We start from the raw sequence: 14,047 nt of genomic DNA, 5'->3' as shown, positions 1-14,047 counted from the left end.
AGAGTTATAGAGCAGGTGCCCTCCCTTGATGAGTCTTTGGACTTCCTGGAGGTGTCACATAATAATGATAATAATAATAATAATAAATTTTCATAAGCTAACAGTTGTCATTATACTATATGGACAACACTTCTGGAATTTCAGTCTCTTGCTTCCTATATTGAATTCACACAGGAGAAAAGACTAACACAAAAATTGCTTCCTGTATAACAGCAACATACCACAGCCGAATTTTTCCTACATCCTAAGTCATAGAACACTGTAGAAAACATCTCTTGTCTTCATAGAAAGCTTCTGGTATTGAGACCATTTTTTAAATAAATAATGAGTTTAATAAAATAAACAAATATAACACTACAAGTTTCATGAGTCATCAGACCTACATTGTCAGGGTTACTAGCAAAAGTTATACACAGAAAAAAAAAAAGACTAGAACCAATTAAATACACATATTAGATGTTATCAGAACTTCACAATTGGTAGGTAAATACAAACAAGTAACCAGAATCAAAAATGTTAAATTAATTACTATATATTAGTTGGATTCCAAACCAGGTTTGAGGTTTAGAGGTACAGGAGGAGAGAGTGTGTTTCAAATACTGAGTACTCTGGATGTCAATAAAGCTGTGGGACTGGATGGTATTTCACCATGAGTTTTGAGAGAATGTGCTAGGGACCTGACAGTTCCTTTGACCTGGCTTTTCAATGAAAGTCTGGCTGCGGGAAAGGTGCCCATGGAATGGAAGGAAGGTAAGATAGTGCCATTGCATAAGGGTGGTAGCAGACTGGAAGTGTCTAATTATAGGCCAGTTTGTGTGTCATCAGTAGTTGTTAAGATCTTGGAGAAAGTAGTGAGGGACCGTATACAACATTGGGCAGATGAGGGTAATGTTATCTGTGAGAGTCAACATGGAATTGTGAAGTGCACTCTTGTTTTAGCAATATGCTAGTCTTTTATGATAAAGTTACAAGAGCATTAGATGAGGGAAAGGCATATACTGCCATTTTCTTAGACTTAGCGAAGGCATTTGACAGGATGCCACATGATAAGCTGATATTTAAGTTGCGGCACATGGGTCTGGATGTCAGATTGGTCAACTGGATTCAGGATTGGCTGTCTGATAGGTATCAGAGAGTTGTGTATGGTAGGGCTGTTTCAAGGAAGCAGAGGGTTACAAGTGGGGTCCCACAGGGCTCAGTACTGGAACCTATATTGTTTAACCTTTATATCAATGACATTGTCAGTGGATTGCAAGGGGATATTCAGTTGTTTGTGGATGATATGAAGCTGGGAAGGATTATTAGTAATAGTGCAGATGCAGCAGCCCTGCAAGAGGATTAAAATAAGCTAGATAGATGGGCAAATGAATGGGGGGTGTCGGTTTAATGCAGCAAAATGTAGGGTCTTGAGGTTTGGGAAACATCAATGGGACACTGCATACTCTACGGTATGCAGTGGTATGGTATCGATTTGTATCATTATCTCATTATTTACTAACGTCCCTACAGAGGAGGTATTAACATTACTAAAGGATAAATTGTCTAAAATGATATTTGCTTTATTAAAGCATTGTATTCAATCTGGCTACTTCAGATATAGGGATTGCATTTACAAACAAAACCAAGGCCTAGCAATGGGCAACCCTTTATCCCCGGTTCTAGCAAACATTTTCCTAGAAGATTTTGAAACGAAAGCCATATCGTCTTTCTCACTTAAGCCGAAACTTTGGACGCGTTATGTTGACGACATTTTTATTATATGGAGTCATGGGCACACATCTCTCATGGATTTTCTTCATCATCTTAACAAGGATTCTTATATAAAATTCACTGCTGAACTTGAACGAAATAACTGCCTTCCATTCCTGGATGTAATTCTTACACGATGCTCTGATAGATTTAAAATCTCTATATACAGAAAATCCACTCATACTAATAGATATCTGCACTGTTAATCTCATCACTTTCCACCACAAAAGCTCAGAACTATTTCTACCTTAGGACACAGAGCATGCTTTTTTTTAAATGAACCAGATGGGCTCCAAAAAGAAATTAATCACCTTTCTCTTATTTTTGAACAAAATGGATATTCTGAAAAAACGATTAAGAAATTTCTTCTGGATCCTTCTAGGCAGTGTACTACGGAAACTACTAATTTTAAAGGTAGCATCTCCATCCCATACATTAGTTCAGTCTCCAATAAATTGGCTAAAGTCCTTAAAAAATACAACATCAGGACGTTTTTCACTACGCTTCCTAAAATCCATTCTCTTATAAGCCATCCGAAGCCTATTCATCACAACCTAAAATATCCAGGTGTATACAAATTATGGTGCAATTGTAATATTCCTTATTTTGGACAGACTAACAAATCTATTGAACTACGTATAGTAGAACATAAGAGAGACATCTCCTATAAAAGATCACATGCATCTGCGCTATCCAGTCATGTTCTTTTCTCAAACAATCCTCATGACGATCACCAATGTCACTCAGTTTGCTGAGATAAATCCAAAAACATTTTTCGCTGCAGTGATGAGTTTGAAAGGAGAATAGCGGAATCCAGGGAAATCCTCCTTAATCCTGAACATTTGAACAGCATTTAAGTTACAATATCCCTGATAGCCATGCTACAGTTGTTCAATACTGACGTTCACGAGAACTTACAAGCATGCATGCAATAAACAATGCCACATTGGATAGAACAACTTAAAAAAATACGTTTTTTATGTCAATCATGTATTGCATTTTTGCCTGTAATTCTCAGTTTTTTGTAACTTCAATTTTTATTATTGTGTTCTACCTTTAGTGGATACCTGATGAAGGCTGTAAAAGGCTGAAACTAGTTGTATCATTTTCATTAAAACTTAATATTTTATCTCGGTTTAAAGTCATTAAATATCTATTTAAAAAATATATATATATAACAAAAAAAAATATATATATATATATATATAAGGTAAAAAAAAGTTAATTACAAGAAGCATTTAATAATCCCATTAATTTTCTGCCAAGGAAAGAGATGATTTAAAGAAACAGCTACAGAGTATTCAAGAAGAAACTGCAACAATGTAAGTATCTGACATTATTCAATTATTATTTTTATATTTGTAATCAGAATGGTCACTTAAACAGAATGGGCGAAGAAAGATTAGCAAAACAAGTGTTCTCTGCCAGGTTGGCAGCAAAACGACCCAGAGGAAGACCAAGATACAGGTGGATTGTTACGGTACAAAGTGCCTTTGACGATAGAAATATAAGATCTGATAATGTCGGAGTCTTGACAAGTAACAGACTGATTTGGAGGAAAATTGTAGATAGGAAGTTAGTAATGATGTAATTTTTCTTTCATGTCCTGTACACTATCATATCCTGTACACCCCTTGAGGGTACATGGCAGGAATTTGATGATGATGATCAGAATTCTGATTTAATTATTTAGTATTCATCCAATGCCTTCTTAGCAGTTGGAAAAACAAGTCACATCCTTTTGCTGATAATTCTGTTTATAAAATAGCATCATGGTTTGTTGATTTAAATATGACTAGTAATTTACAATAAAAGAAAATAAGATCTTATTTTATTTCTGACATGAACAGAAGGAAAAATTTAAAAATAAAATCTAAAACTGCGGTTTGGTTCAGATCTGTCTAGGAAACAAGGAATATCTAGCCAGCTTATATGGAGGCATAAAACCTTTTTTCCCTCTGAAATTTGGGTTTTTCCTCTTCTTGGAAGACAAGCCAGAGAACAAGTGTAATCAGCAAATATTAGACAAGTATTCTGATAATGCAATTAATGCTCTGATTAATTGCCAAAGATTAGTCAGATTACTTGTTTGTCACAAAGTAGTGTACCTAATACATGAATTAGAAGATGTGATGAGGTATATCATAAAGCCATTTGACAGGATACCTCATGGAACTCTGTTATATAAATTGAAGTATATGGGGTTGGATATGAAGCTGGTGATATGGATAAGAGGATGGCTGATGAATAGACATCAGAGAGTAGTTTATGGGGAGAGGGATTAGAGTCCAGGAAAAGGCCTGTGACTAGCAATGGTTCTATGCCGAAGCTCTTGCTGTTTAATTTATACATTAATGATAAAGAAAATGATCTCAAGGAAAATATTTAGTTGATCTTGATGATGCAAAACTAGGTAGAGTAATAGTTAACAGACTGACAGTGTGGAGAAAGAAGAATTACTGTTAGTTTAATGTAACATAGTGTAAGGTTATGCATTTTGGGATTACCAGTTTTGTACTGCATTGATGGAACAGGGCTACAGGAAATTGATGAGGCTAGGGATTTGGGAGTGCTAGTTGACTGTGAATTGTAGTTCAGAGGGCATATTGTAAAAATGGCTAAAATTGCTTGTAGGGTTACATGGTTATTGAAGAACACATTAACAAGCAGACATAATGAGATTATTATTACACCTCTTTACAAGATTTTGAGACAGCCCCATCTGGACTATTGTGTACAGATCTGGTCATCTAGGTTTCTTCAGCATGTAGAAGAGGTAGAGAGGATCCAGAGGCAAGTGATTGAAATGACAGTAGATCTATTATTATTATTGTAAGGACACTTCAATGGAATCTGAACACTCATCGCGAGAGACTCAAACTATCCACACTATCATATCAAACAATCATACCTGCAAAAAAAGAAAACAATTTTTAGGGAATATGAAGAAAAAGGTGATCAGCATACTCATGAGTAGTACAAAGTGCAAGCAACGAAGGTATCTAGTATGCTAAGGAAAGCCAATTCAGATTATGAGAGAAAAGTAGCTAAGTGGGCCAATGCAAATTCAAAAGAGTTTTTTCTTTACGTAGCAGCTAAAGAGGAAGAACGACTATGGAAGGATGACTTTAAACAGTGCTGCTGGTAGGAAGGTGGTAGAATCAAAAGAAATTGTCAAGTTGCTAAATGATCACGTGCAAGTATGTATCATTCATGTGGAAATTTTCCAGTTGCTGATATGACAGAGACTGATGTGAAAATTGAGGTAGATGAACTGGTGGTGCTCATAATGATATTAAAAAATATCATTGTGAATTAATCAGTGGGACTAGATGGGATGCAGCCATTGTGCTGTGAGAATTGTGCAAGAGAATTGGCAATGCCTCTGATGAAGTTGTTCAATCTAAGTCTCAACTCTGGCAAGTAGCAAATGCAGACCAATTAGCATTTCAGGAGTGGTGGTTAAAGTATTGGGAAAGTTGGTTAACCACCCAACCGGCCAGGATGTATATACAGGGTGTTCGGGATAAATTTGACATATTTATAATTAATTATATTTTTCCGTAAGTTACATGTATTAACACACACTTCTCTTCATTTAAAAGTTTGGACCCTTCTTCATTCATATACAAGATGTCAGAAAGGATGGATAGCTGGAACCCACCTGAATCATGGAAGAGAATAACTTGTATCATGATGATTCGTGCCCGCCATCAAAATAAGGATATTACGACTGCTGCCCAATGCTCCCTGAATACAGTAAAAACAATCAGGCATGAACTAGAGACTTGCAATGGTGACTACGAGGATGTAGCAAGAAGAAAGATCCCTAGCAGACGATCTGATTGCGTTCGTACAGCAGAATTCCTCGCAAATCTGCAGGAACAGGTGTTGAAGAACCCTGGCATTGGAATTTGGGCTTTGTTCGTGGAGTTGCTAACTGTAGTCAAGCCCTGGATAACAAGGGTAGCCAATGGTAGGCCGTATGTATGGCAGCAGGATTCGGCCCCTTGCCACACCTCTGGGAAAAGTCAAAAATGGTTGTCTGAAAATTTCTACGACTTCACCAGTCCAAATGTTTGGCCTCCAAACTCCCCAGACCTTAACCCCATGGATTATTTTGTATGGGGCGCAGTTGAAAAAGACACCAATCGCACTTCCAGTAATACAAAAGCCCAGTTAATGGATAAAATTAAAACAGTTTTTGCGGCCCTTCCCAGGGAGACTGTAGCATCAGCTTGTTCGAGGTTCCGAAGCAGAATTGAAGCTGTGATCGATGCTAATGGTGGTTATTTTGAGTAAATCTTGTTGATAGTATTGTAATTAACTCTGCCTGTAATGTTTTTTTGTCAATTCATTAAATTTAATAGATACAAAGAAGATTTTCTTTTTCCTTACGAAACTGTCAAATTTATCCCGAACACCCTGTATATGTCCAAGTTACCATGGATACGAAGTGCATATTAAAATTGTAATACCATTGATATTACATTGAAATATGTAATGGATACGAAGTGTAGAGGAGTGATGTATTTTATCCATATTGACAGCTATGTGGTTAAAGCTAAAATCCAGCAGTGGATATGTAGGAATACATGGCCTTATTGTGGGCAGCTCAGCTTCGGGAAAGTAGGTCCAGACTTAGTAATTTACTCACATTTTATAATAGAGTGATAGCAGAATTAAATAAGGGAAATAGCTGTATCATAGTACTAATGGATTTTACAAAGCTCTTTTACAGAATGCCACATGGAAAAATATTACAAAATTTGGAACAAATGGAAATGCATATCAAGCAGGTAGCAAAGATTGTGTATGTGTGTGTGTGTGTGTGTGTGTGTGTGTGTGTGTGTGTGTGTGTGTGTGTGTGAGGGGGGTGGCTGATAGATAGACATCAAAGAGCAGTATATGACAGAGTGGAATGAGGATGATGTGAATGACTGGAGTACATCTGGTTCTGTACTTGTACTAGTGGCCCTAGTACAGAACCAGATGTACTAGGGCCACTACTCTTTAATTGTATATTAATGATATAGGGAAACATTTAAGCTGGGTGGGGGGGATATTTAGCTGTTTGCTGATGCAAAACTGGGAAAGGTAGTAGTTGATAAAGGTGATATAGAAATGCAAAATGTGTGCACATTTCACATTCACATGCAAAATGTGTACTTCATGTAATGAGAGATTTATGAAATGAGAATGAAATTGGAGAATGGGTTTATTCAAATGTTTTGAGTGTGAATGCCAGAAGTATGGGGATAAGAAGAATGACAGCAGAGAGTTGAAAGATGTAATTCATGATAATGTGATTGGTAATGTTGTCACTGCAAAGTAGTATGAAATGTGATTTTGAGGTTGATGTTGCAAACTTACGTGGAGTTCTCCACAGAACAAAATATGCAGTTGAGTGGTCGGAGAGATGCCTGGTTGTTGGTATGGCACAGAAGCAAAAGAAGGGGAAGATGCAAATGGAGAGAAAGTAGAGTATGAAAGAGTGAAAGCAAGAGAATAAGGATCAAATTTTGTATAGCAATACTTCATTAAGAGGAGTGCTTCAGACAAGTGTGATGAAATCATGTTTAACCATGATTAAGGGTGTTAGTGATGCTGTAAAGGTGCCAAGAGTGAAGGTGAAAGAGCTGTTTATTTTGGCTGGTGCAAACAATTTAGGAGGTGACAAGAAAGAGTTTCCAGAGTGCAAAAAAAGAAGTGTGAAAGTAAACATGCATCTGTTGTGACAATATGATAGAGGTGAGCTGAGATGGAGAGCTGTGATCACAAATGAGTCAGTGTGCAGATTGTGCAGAAAGAATGTTGTGGATGTGCAGAGTATGCTTGATGTGAGAAAGGATTTATATAAAGTGTATGGCTTGCATTTGAATGGATTTAGGGTTAGGAGGCTTGAGAAAGTGTTGTTGAGTGAGAGTTTGGAAGTATAGAATGAAAGAAATGCAAATGTTTTTTTTTGGGGGGGGGGAGAATTTAGGTGAGCATAGCTCCAGTCAACCTACAGGTTAATAAGTGGGAGAGTCATCACATGATGCTGAATGTTACTCTCCAGGTTCTTAACTTTAATGAGCTAAGCAACACAAGGTGTGAATGAGGTAATGGGATTAAGGGGCTATTGTAGTTAATGTATACTAACCAGAAGCATTCAGAATAAAGGCTAGCACTTTTTGGCATTGGATAGTCAATTTGGTCAAACATTTTAGGCATTAGTGAAACTTGGTTGACAGGTTGATATAGTCATAGAAAGAGAATGCAATATATATTTTATCTTCAGAGAGACGACAGATGGAACATGATGGAGGGAGGTGTTTTGCTAATGATAACAAAAGAATTGAAGCCAAAAAGAGAAGTATATCATAAGGGCAGGAATGCAGAGAGCTGTTCATTTGAGGCTATCTAATGTGAGATAGAAGCCAGCGGGGTGAATTGGTTGTTGGTTGCTGCTATTATCCAGGGGGTGTAAAAAAAAATGTAGATGACATGCATTGACAACTTAGCACATTGAGTGCAGGTCAAGTAAAACTGAGAGATAATTACCTATGACAGCATTTAATGGAGGAGACAAGCAGTTCAAGAGTGTTGGAACTGGTCATAGCATCAGAGAACTTAACAGTAACCATTTTAGCTACACTGCCTCTGCTTGGGGAAAGTGATTATATAGTCTTGACCTAGCAATTGCCAAACATGCAGAATTTTCTGTTGAGAAGGGATACACTCATATGTGGAATAACAAAGCAGGTGATCATGACAAGCTTGAGGAGTAAGCTTTCAGCAGTGCCATGTCATAAGAATTTGGAGGGGAGAGATGTTAGTGGTGCTTGGGAAGTAGTCAAGGAGTGTTTGAAGAAAGTAGTATCAGAATGTATACCCAGAGTCAGAGGGATAAATTAGATAGGAGTTAGTTCGATGAATAGCTTCATTAAGCAGGAGTTGCAAACAAAGAAAAAGGTGATAGCATTACCATGAGCAGTACAAGGCACAGGCAAGAAGTGTGACCCTGTATGATAAGGAAGGCCAAAGTTAATTATGAGAGATAGCTAGCTGATGAGATCAAAAGAAATCCTGAGTGCTTTTGGTATTTGGCAAGTAAAAGGAATAACTATGAAAGGATGACTTTAAAAAGTGCTGATGGCAGGTAGGTAACAAAAGCAAGCCAAATAGTTGAATTACTGAGTGATCATTTTGCTAGGGTGTATCATTTGGGTGGTGATGTGGTATTGAGTGATGGGAGATTTAGAGGTTGGAATTAGATGGCATATCGGCTCATGTATTATGATAATGTTCAAAGGAATTATCTGCTCTTCTGACTAAGCTATAAACCTCAGTACTGGGAATGTGGCAATGGAGTGGAATGAAGGGAAAATAGTTCCACTGCATGAAGGTGGCTCCAAGACGGAAATAGCAAATTATAGGCCAATCTGTATCTCAGGAGTTGATTAAGGTGTTGGATAAATTGACAAAAGGCAGAATTGAGGACTGGGTAGATAGGAATGTGATACTTTATAAGGACCAACTTGGTTTTATGAAGGGTATGTCTTGCCTTAGTAATTTCATTACATATTATAATGATAGAGTTCACTGAGGGAAACGACTGCTCAGTGATACTGCTGAAATTTTGTAAAGGCATATGACAGGATTATACATATAACTCTCTTGCAAATGGTGAAGGATATAAAAATGATGATTTAGATTAGTGGGTGGCTGAATGGACAGATATCAGCATGGATTATGGAGGAGTTGAGTGCAGGAGAAGGCAGGTGATGTACCACAGGGATCGATTAAACAGTGATTCTCTGCTGTTTAATTCATTTGGTTGCTTCTTCTTCAAGTGTCATCCATCCCCTAGAAGGAGCTTGACAACCATGTCATGGAACTTTTTTTCTTTCATTTGCTACTCTGGAACATTTATGGTAATTCAAGCTAGTCCAATCCTTAATGTCTTCAAACCACATTCTTCTGGGTCTACCTCTCCCTCTTTTTCCATCCAGTTTTCCTTCTAACATTAATTTCTGAATGCCTTGTTGTATAGTTAGATGTCCAAAATATTTAAGCTTTCGTTCTTTAATGATTTTCATTAATGTTCTTTTCATTTTTGCTTTCTTTAAAACATCTTTGTTTAAAACAGGATTTCACTCTAGGTGGTAGAAGTTCACTCTACCACCGAGCAGAACCATTCTCATTGAGTGACCCCAAAGGATCAATGCTAAACTCCTCACTCCTGACCTGGATGACTCCAGGACAGAAAACTCAGCCATGGCTCCACTCAATGACAGGCAACAACTAGCCACAAATAGAACCTCTCTACTCCCTGGAAAGCAATCTACCATCAGTAGGAGCCAGACTCAGAAGAGATACCAAGGTTCTTAAAAGAACTGGGAGATGGACTCTTTATTCCATCATCTGAATAAAGAAAATCTGTGTGGATGGGATGTTATTGAACTAAAAGCTCTAGTCATGGCTGGGTAATGGCAATAGCCGAGCCTCAGTTAAAACTTCATTGGCTACAGCATTGCCATGCTATCCCATCTGTAACCTATCCAGATACCAAGGGTGAAGTAATGCAGAAATAATATATATCCCATATACTGGTTGGGAAACGTGTCTCACCTTGTTATTAAAATACTCTGTATCAGAGATCGATGTTGAAAGTTTCTTCACTTGGTTAGACTATGAATTAAAGATGCCAAGAAATTATATTCCTGATTTAATCCTTTATCCAATTGTAAACAAAGTTTGTGCATGAAGTATCTTCAATTTAGGTGTAAAGGCTTTTCTATATTCTCTATTGAAATGCATTTTGGTAGCAGTTTATCAAACATCTGGAATAATATTTTTTGAAAGTTTTAGAAAAAATTACTCCAGGCATTCAGAATATCCTTAGTGTCAGTTTTTATTTCACTTTGTTATTTTAAGTTTTTTTTTGTAGTACTTAATTTTATGTTTATTTAGCACTCTCTAAATAATTTTGCCACCGTCACGATATTTATTTTCTCTATTATTTTCAGTTTTCCTTTATAATTTATTTTATGTACTGTTTTCATTTTTCCCTTGACAGATACTTTTCAACCTTTGGATTCATTCACTTTTCTCTGTATTCTTCAAGATATTTTCCATTTTCAAAGAACTTTTTTGTAAGATTTTTTTCCTTTTACTGAGTTATCGAGTTCACCATAGTTTGTGTTGTTAGAAAAAGTAAAAATTAAAAAAAAAATTCCATTAAATTAATTCAAGTGATTTAAGAATTTATTATTACAGGTTAAGCATAAAAGAGATTGATAACTTGTTGAAGGAGAAGGATCAGCAGATAGCAGAATTACAAGATGAAGGTAAGTTTGTTATCAAAAGCTCTCTGCAGTATTATTACTTCTGGTGCTTTTTGTATGGAAATGTTGTTTTTCAGCATCTGAAACGTAACTGAATTGTCATATTTTTGACTCATTGCAGTTTTTTAAGTAAAAATATAGAACATTTTTGGATGTGACTCATCATATGAAGTTGAAAATTATATAGACATTAAAATATCAATTTTGTTAAAGTAACAGCATAATAAATAATATATTTAAGCCATCATTATATATAATGTTTTCTATCTAAACCAACTTTAGTATATGGAATTAAAACATAAACTATAAAAAAAAAAGAATGAAAAATATATCCAGACAGCAAAAATGAAATTTCTCAGAAAAACAGTTGGATATACCAAGTGGAACCATGAAACAAATGAAGAAATTTTACAATAGCTGAATTTAAAACCAGTTAACACAAAAATAGTCAGAACACTTAAATCAAATGAACAATAATACATTGCCAAAAATGCTATACGGATATAAAATAAATGGAAAAAAGAAGAATTTGAAGACCAGGAAAGTGATGACATGAGACCAGAACAGGCAACTTAGCCTAAAATCCATGATAATAATAATAAGATATATGCATACCTTTTGAAATCCTTTTAGAGATATTTTAAACAATGCCATGAAGCTTCATAATCAATTTCATGTAGATTACATTGATGGTTTAAGAAATTTCACAATTCTAGAATATGACAATTTTGAACGCTCACTTATCATTGAACATTATTTGTAATATCTATATGCAATTTTTACTCAGACTGTTTATATTCATTCATTTATGTATAAATGAATACCAAGCATAGAGAAGTGTTGGGAAAATTTTTAGAAAAGCGCAAAGCTAAATGGTAAGTATCTGCTGAATTTGTGTTCGGGACATGGATTAGTCATCACTAACATATTGTTTCATCATAAAGATATGCACAAATTACATGGCGAGAACATAACATACAAGAAGCAAGTAAACTCTCATTAATTATGTTATTGCATATAGTGATATCTTCATCCTGGTTCAGTACACAAGAGCATACAGGGGATTTGAAATAGGAAGGTTACCACCATTATTTAGTTTTGAACAGGATGAAATTGAATAATGCTTGTATAGTTGAGTCTTCAGTTAACTTTTAAAAGCTGTTGAACTTTAATTCTCTTTAAAACTTTCTTACATACTGTTCTTTTCAATTGATTTTATTCTACTTAGAACTAAGTGATGGTCACTTCCAGTTTCAAATCTCTGCACGCTCTTTTATTTTGAACCAGCATGAAGATATCACTACTAAGAATGACATAGCCAATGAAGCTTTTCTTATTTCTAGTGTCTTTTGTCCATGTGAACTTGTGCACATCTTTTTTTTTTAATCCATCATTAATTATTCCAAGAATGTGGAGGACCCATCTTCAATCCATATAGAACAACCAGAACAACCCCAGACAGAAGAAAATCTCAATACGAAAGGACTGTAGAAATTGTTTAATGTAGTTCGATTTTTTATGTTTTCTTCTTGCCAGAGGTCAGACTAGGATAAATGATTAATGAACATTTAAGTTCATTTTACTTTTTGTATAGTGCAATGGCATGTAGCTTGTATCTTGTACATATGTATGTTTTCCTGATGATGACCTCAATACAGAGGTAGAAATGTCGATTGTTACTTGCTTAATGTTAAGTAAAGTAATTATTCTAATGTGTGTTGTGTCTCCATAAAGTCTTCACTATGAATGCTGACTACTGTGTTGTAACCTTAAAAGAAAGAGTAATAACATAGTCAATGAGACTTTTCTTATTCCTTGCCTCTTCTCTCCACGTGAATTTGTGCAGATTTTTATGTTGAAACATTTTGTTCATAATAGCCAGTCCATATACTGAGCAGAAATCCCACAGGTATTTGTCATTATTATTAGCCTTGCTCTTTTCTCCAAATTTTCCCAAAATTTTTTATATGTCTGACAATCATTTCCTACTCTGCTATTTGGATCCTCAATAAGGACCAACTTTTCCTTTTTTCATTATGTCAGTTGCTTTCTCTAAAGCTTCAAAAAATTCCTCCACTTCTACCTTAGTAGAACCTTCTGTGAGACCATAGGCACATAGGAACTGGATAATTAGTTTCATTATCCAGTTCCCATTCTGATATTCGCCCAGTTCACTCTACTTGATCCTGCCATTCAAGAAGATTAGCCTGGTGTTAAATACTATAGCTACTCCTTCTTTTTCCTAATTGTTATTTCCTGAATATAACATGTTGTATTTTGCTCAGAAAGATCTCACCAGTTTTTGTTTCAGTCACTAAATTATGTTGATCTGGTACTTATCCGATTTCTCAGTCAGCTCCATTTCTTTGTCATTCAGGTTTCTTATGTTAATAGTACCAATCTTGAATTCTTGCGATGTTGAGTTTGGGTGTGTATTAGGATTTGTTCCAGTAGCTAACTTTTTGCTATTCGATCTGATTCCTGGCAAAAACAACAGGGGCCTTGTTTAACTGGGCAATGCCCCAGCTGGCATTGAAATTCTGTCATGTTGTACCATCATATAAGAATACAATTTGTTTGGATAAATCCCAAATTGCCACCCCATCCTCATTCATTCAGCATCCAAGTAGATATCTAACAAGGTGCATCACAAGAAGGTCAGGATTGGACATTAGTTCAGAAGCCTTGTTCGGGTCTCCTCATTCTTTTGAAGACTATGTGAAAGTCTTCTCTCAGTTATACAGCTTTGACCCTTAAGCACCCCTGCAATCCTATCCCATAGTGCCCTCTCGGATGTGTTTAATTCTATGGATTACTCTGTGAAACAAGTCTGTAATAGCCCTTCCTAGAATTTAGGGTCACGACTAAATTCATCACTCCTTACCTGAATCACTACAGGACAGGAGACAGTGGTGGTTCCACCTAGTATCAGGCATAAAACCAGTCACCAAGCAGAACTTCTCTAC

The 14,047-nt window shown here is 36.0% G+C and overlaps 1 protein-coding gene across 1 annotated transcript in view; it reads left to right on the top strand.

Annotated features, from left to right (window-relative positions):
* The window catches only part of LOC150107904 (TATA element modulatory factor-like), a 483,854-nt gene that overhangs the window by 132,697 nt on the left and 337,110 nt on the right, over nucleotides 1–14,047 (top strand). Inside the window, exons 7-8 of the mRNA XM_090390537.1 lie at nucleotides 3,016–3,071; nucleotides 11,014–11,084. Of these exons, the coding sequence (XP_090246663.1) occupies nucleotides 3,016–3,071; nucleotides 11,014–11,084 (127 nt within the window). The remainder of the gene's footprint in view (nucleotides 1–3,015; nucleotides 3,072–11,013; nucleotides 11,085–14,047) is intronic.

This window comes from Typopeltis vanoorti, chromosome 3, assembly GCF_054136105.1.
Source record: "Typopeltis vanoorti isolate ZY-2024b chromosome 3, IOZ_Tvanoo_1.0, whole genome shotgun sequence".
Lineage (NCBI taxonomy): Eukaryota > Metazoa > Arthropoda > Arachnida > Uropygi > Thelyphonidae > Typopeltis > Typopeltis vanoorti.
This window is presented reverse-complemented; position numbering and strand designations above follow the sequence as displayed.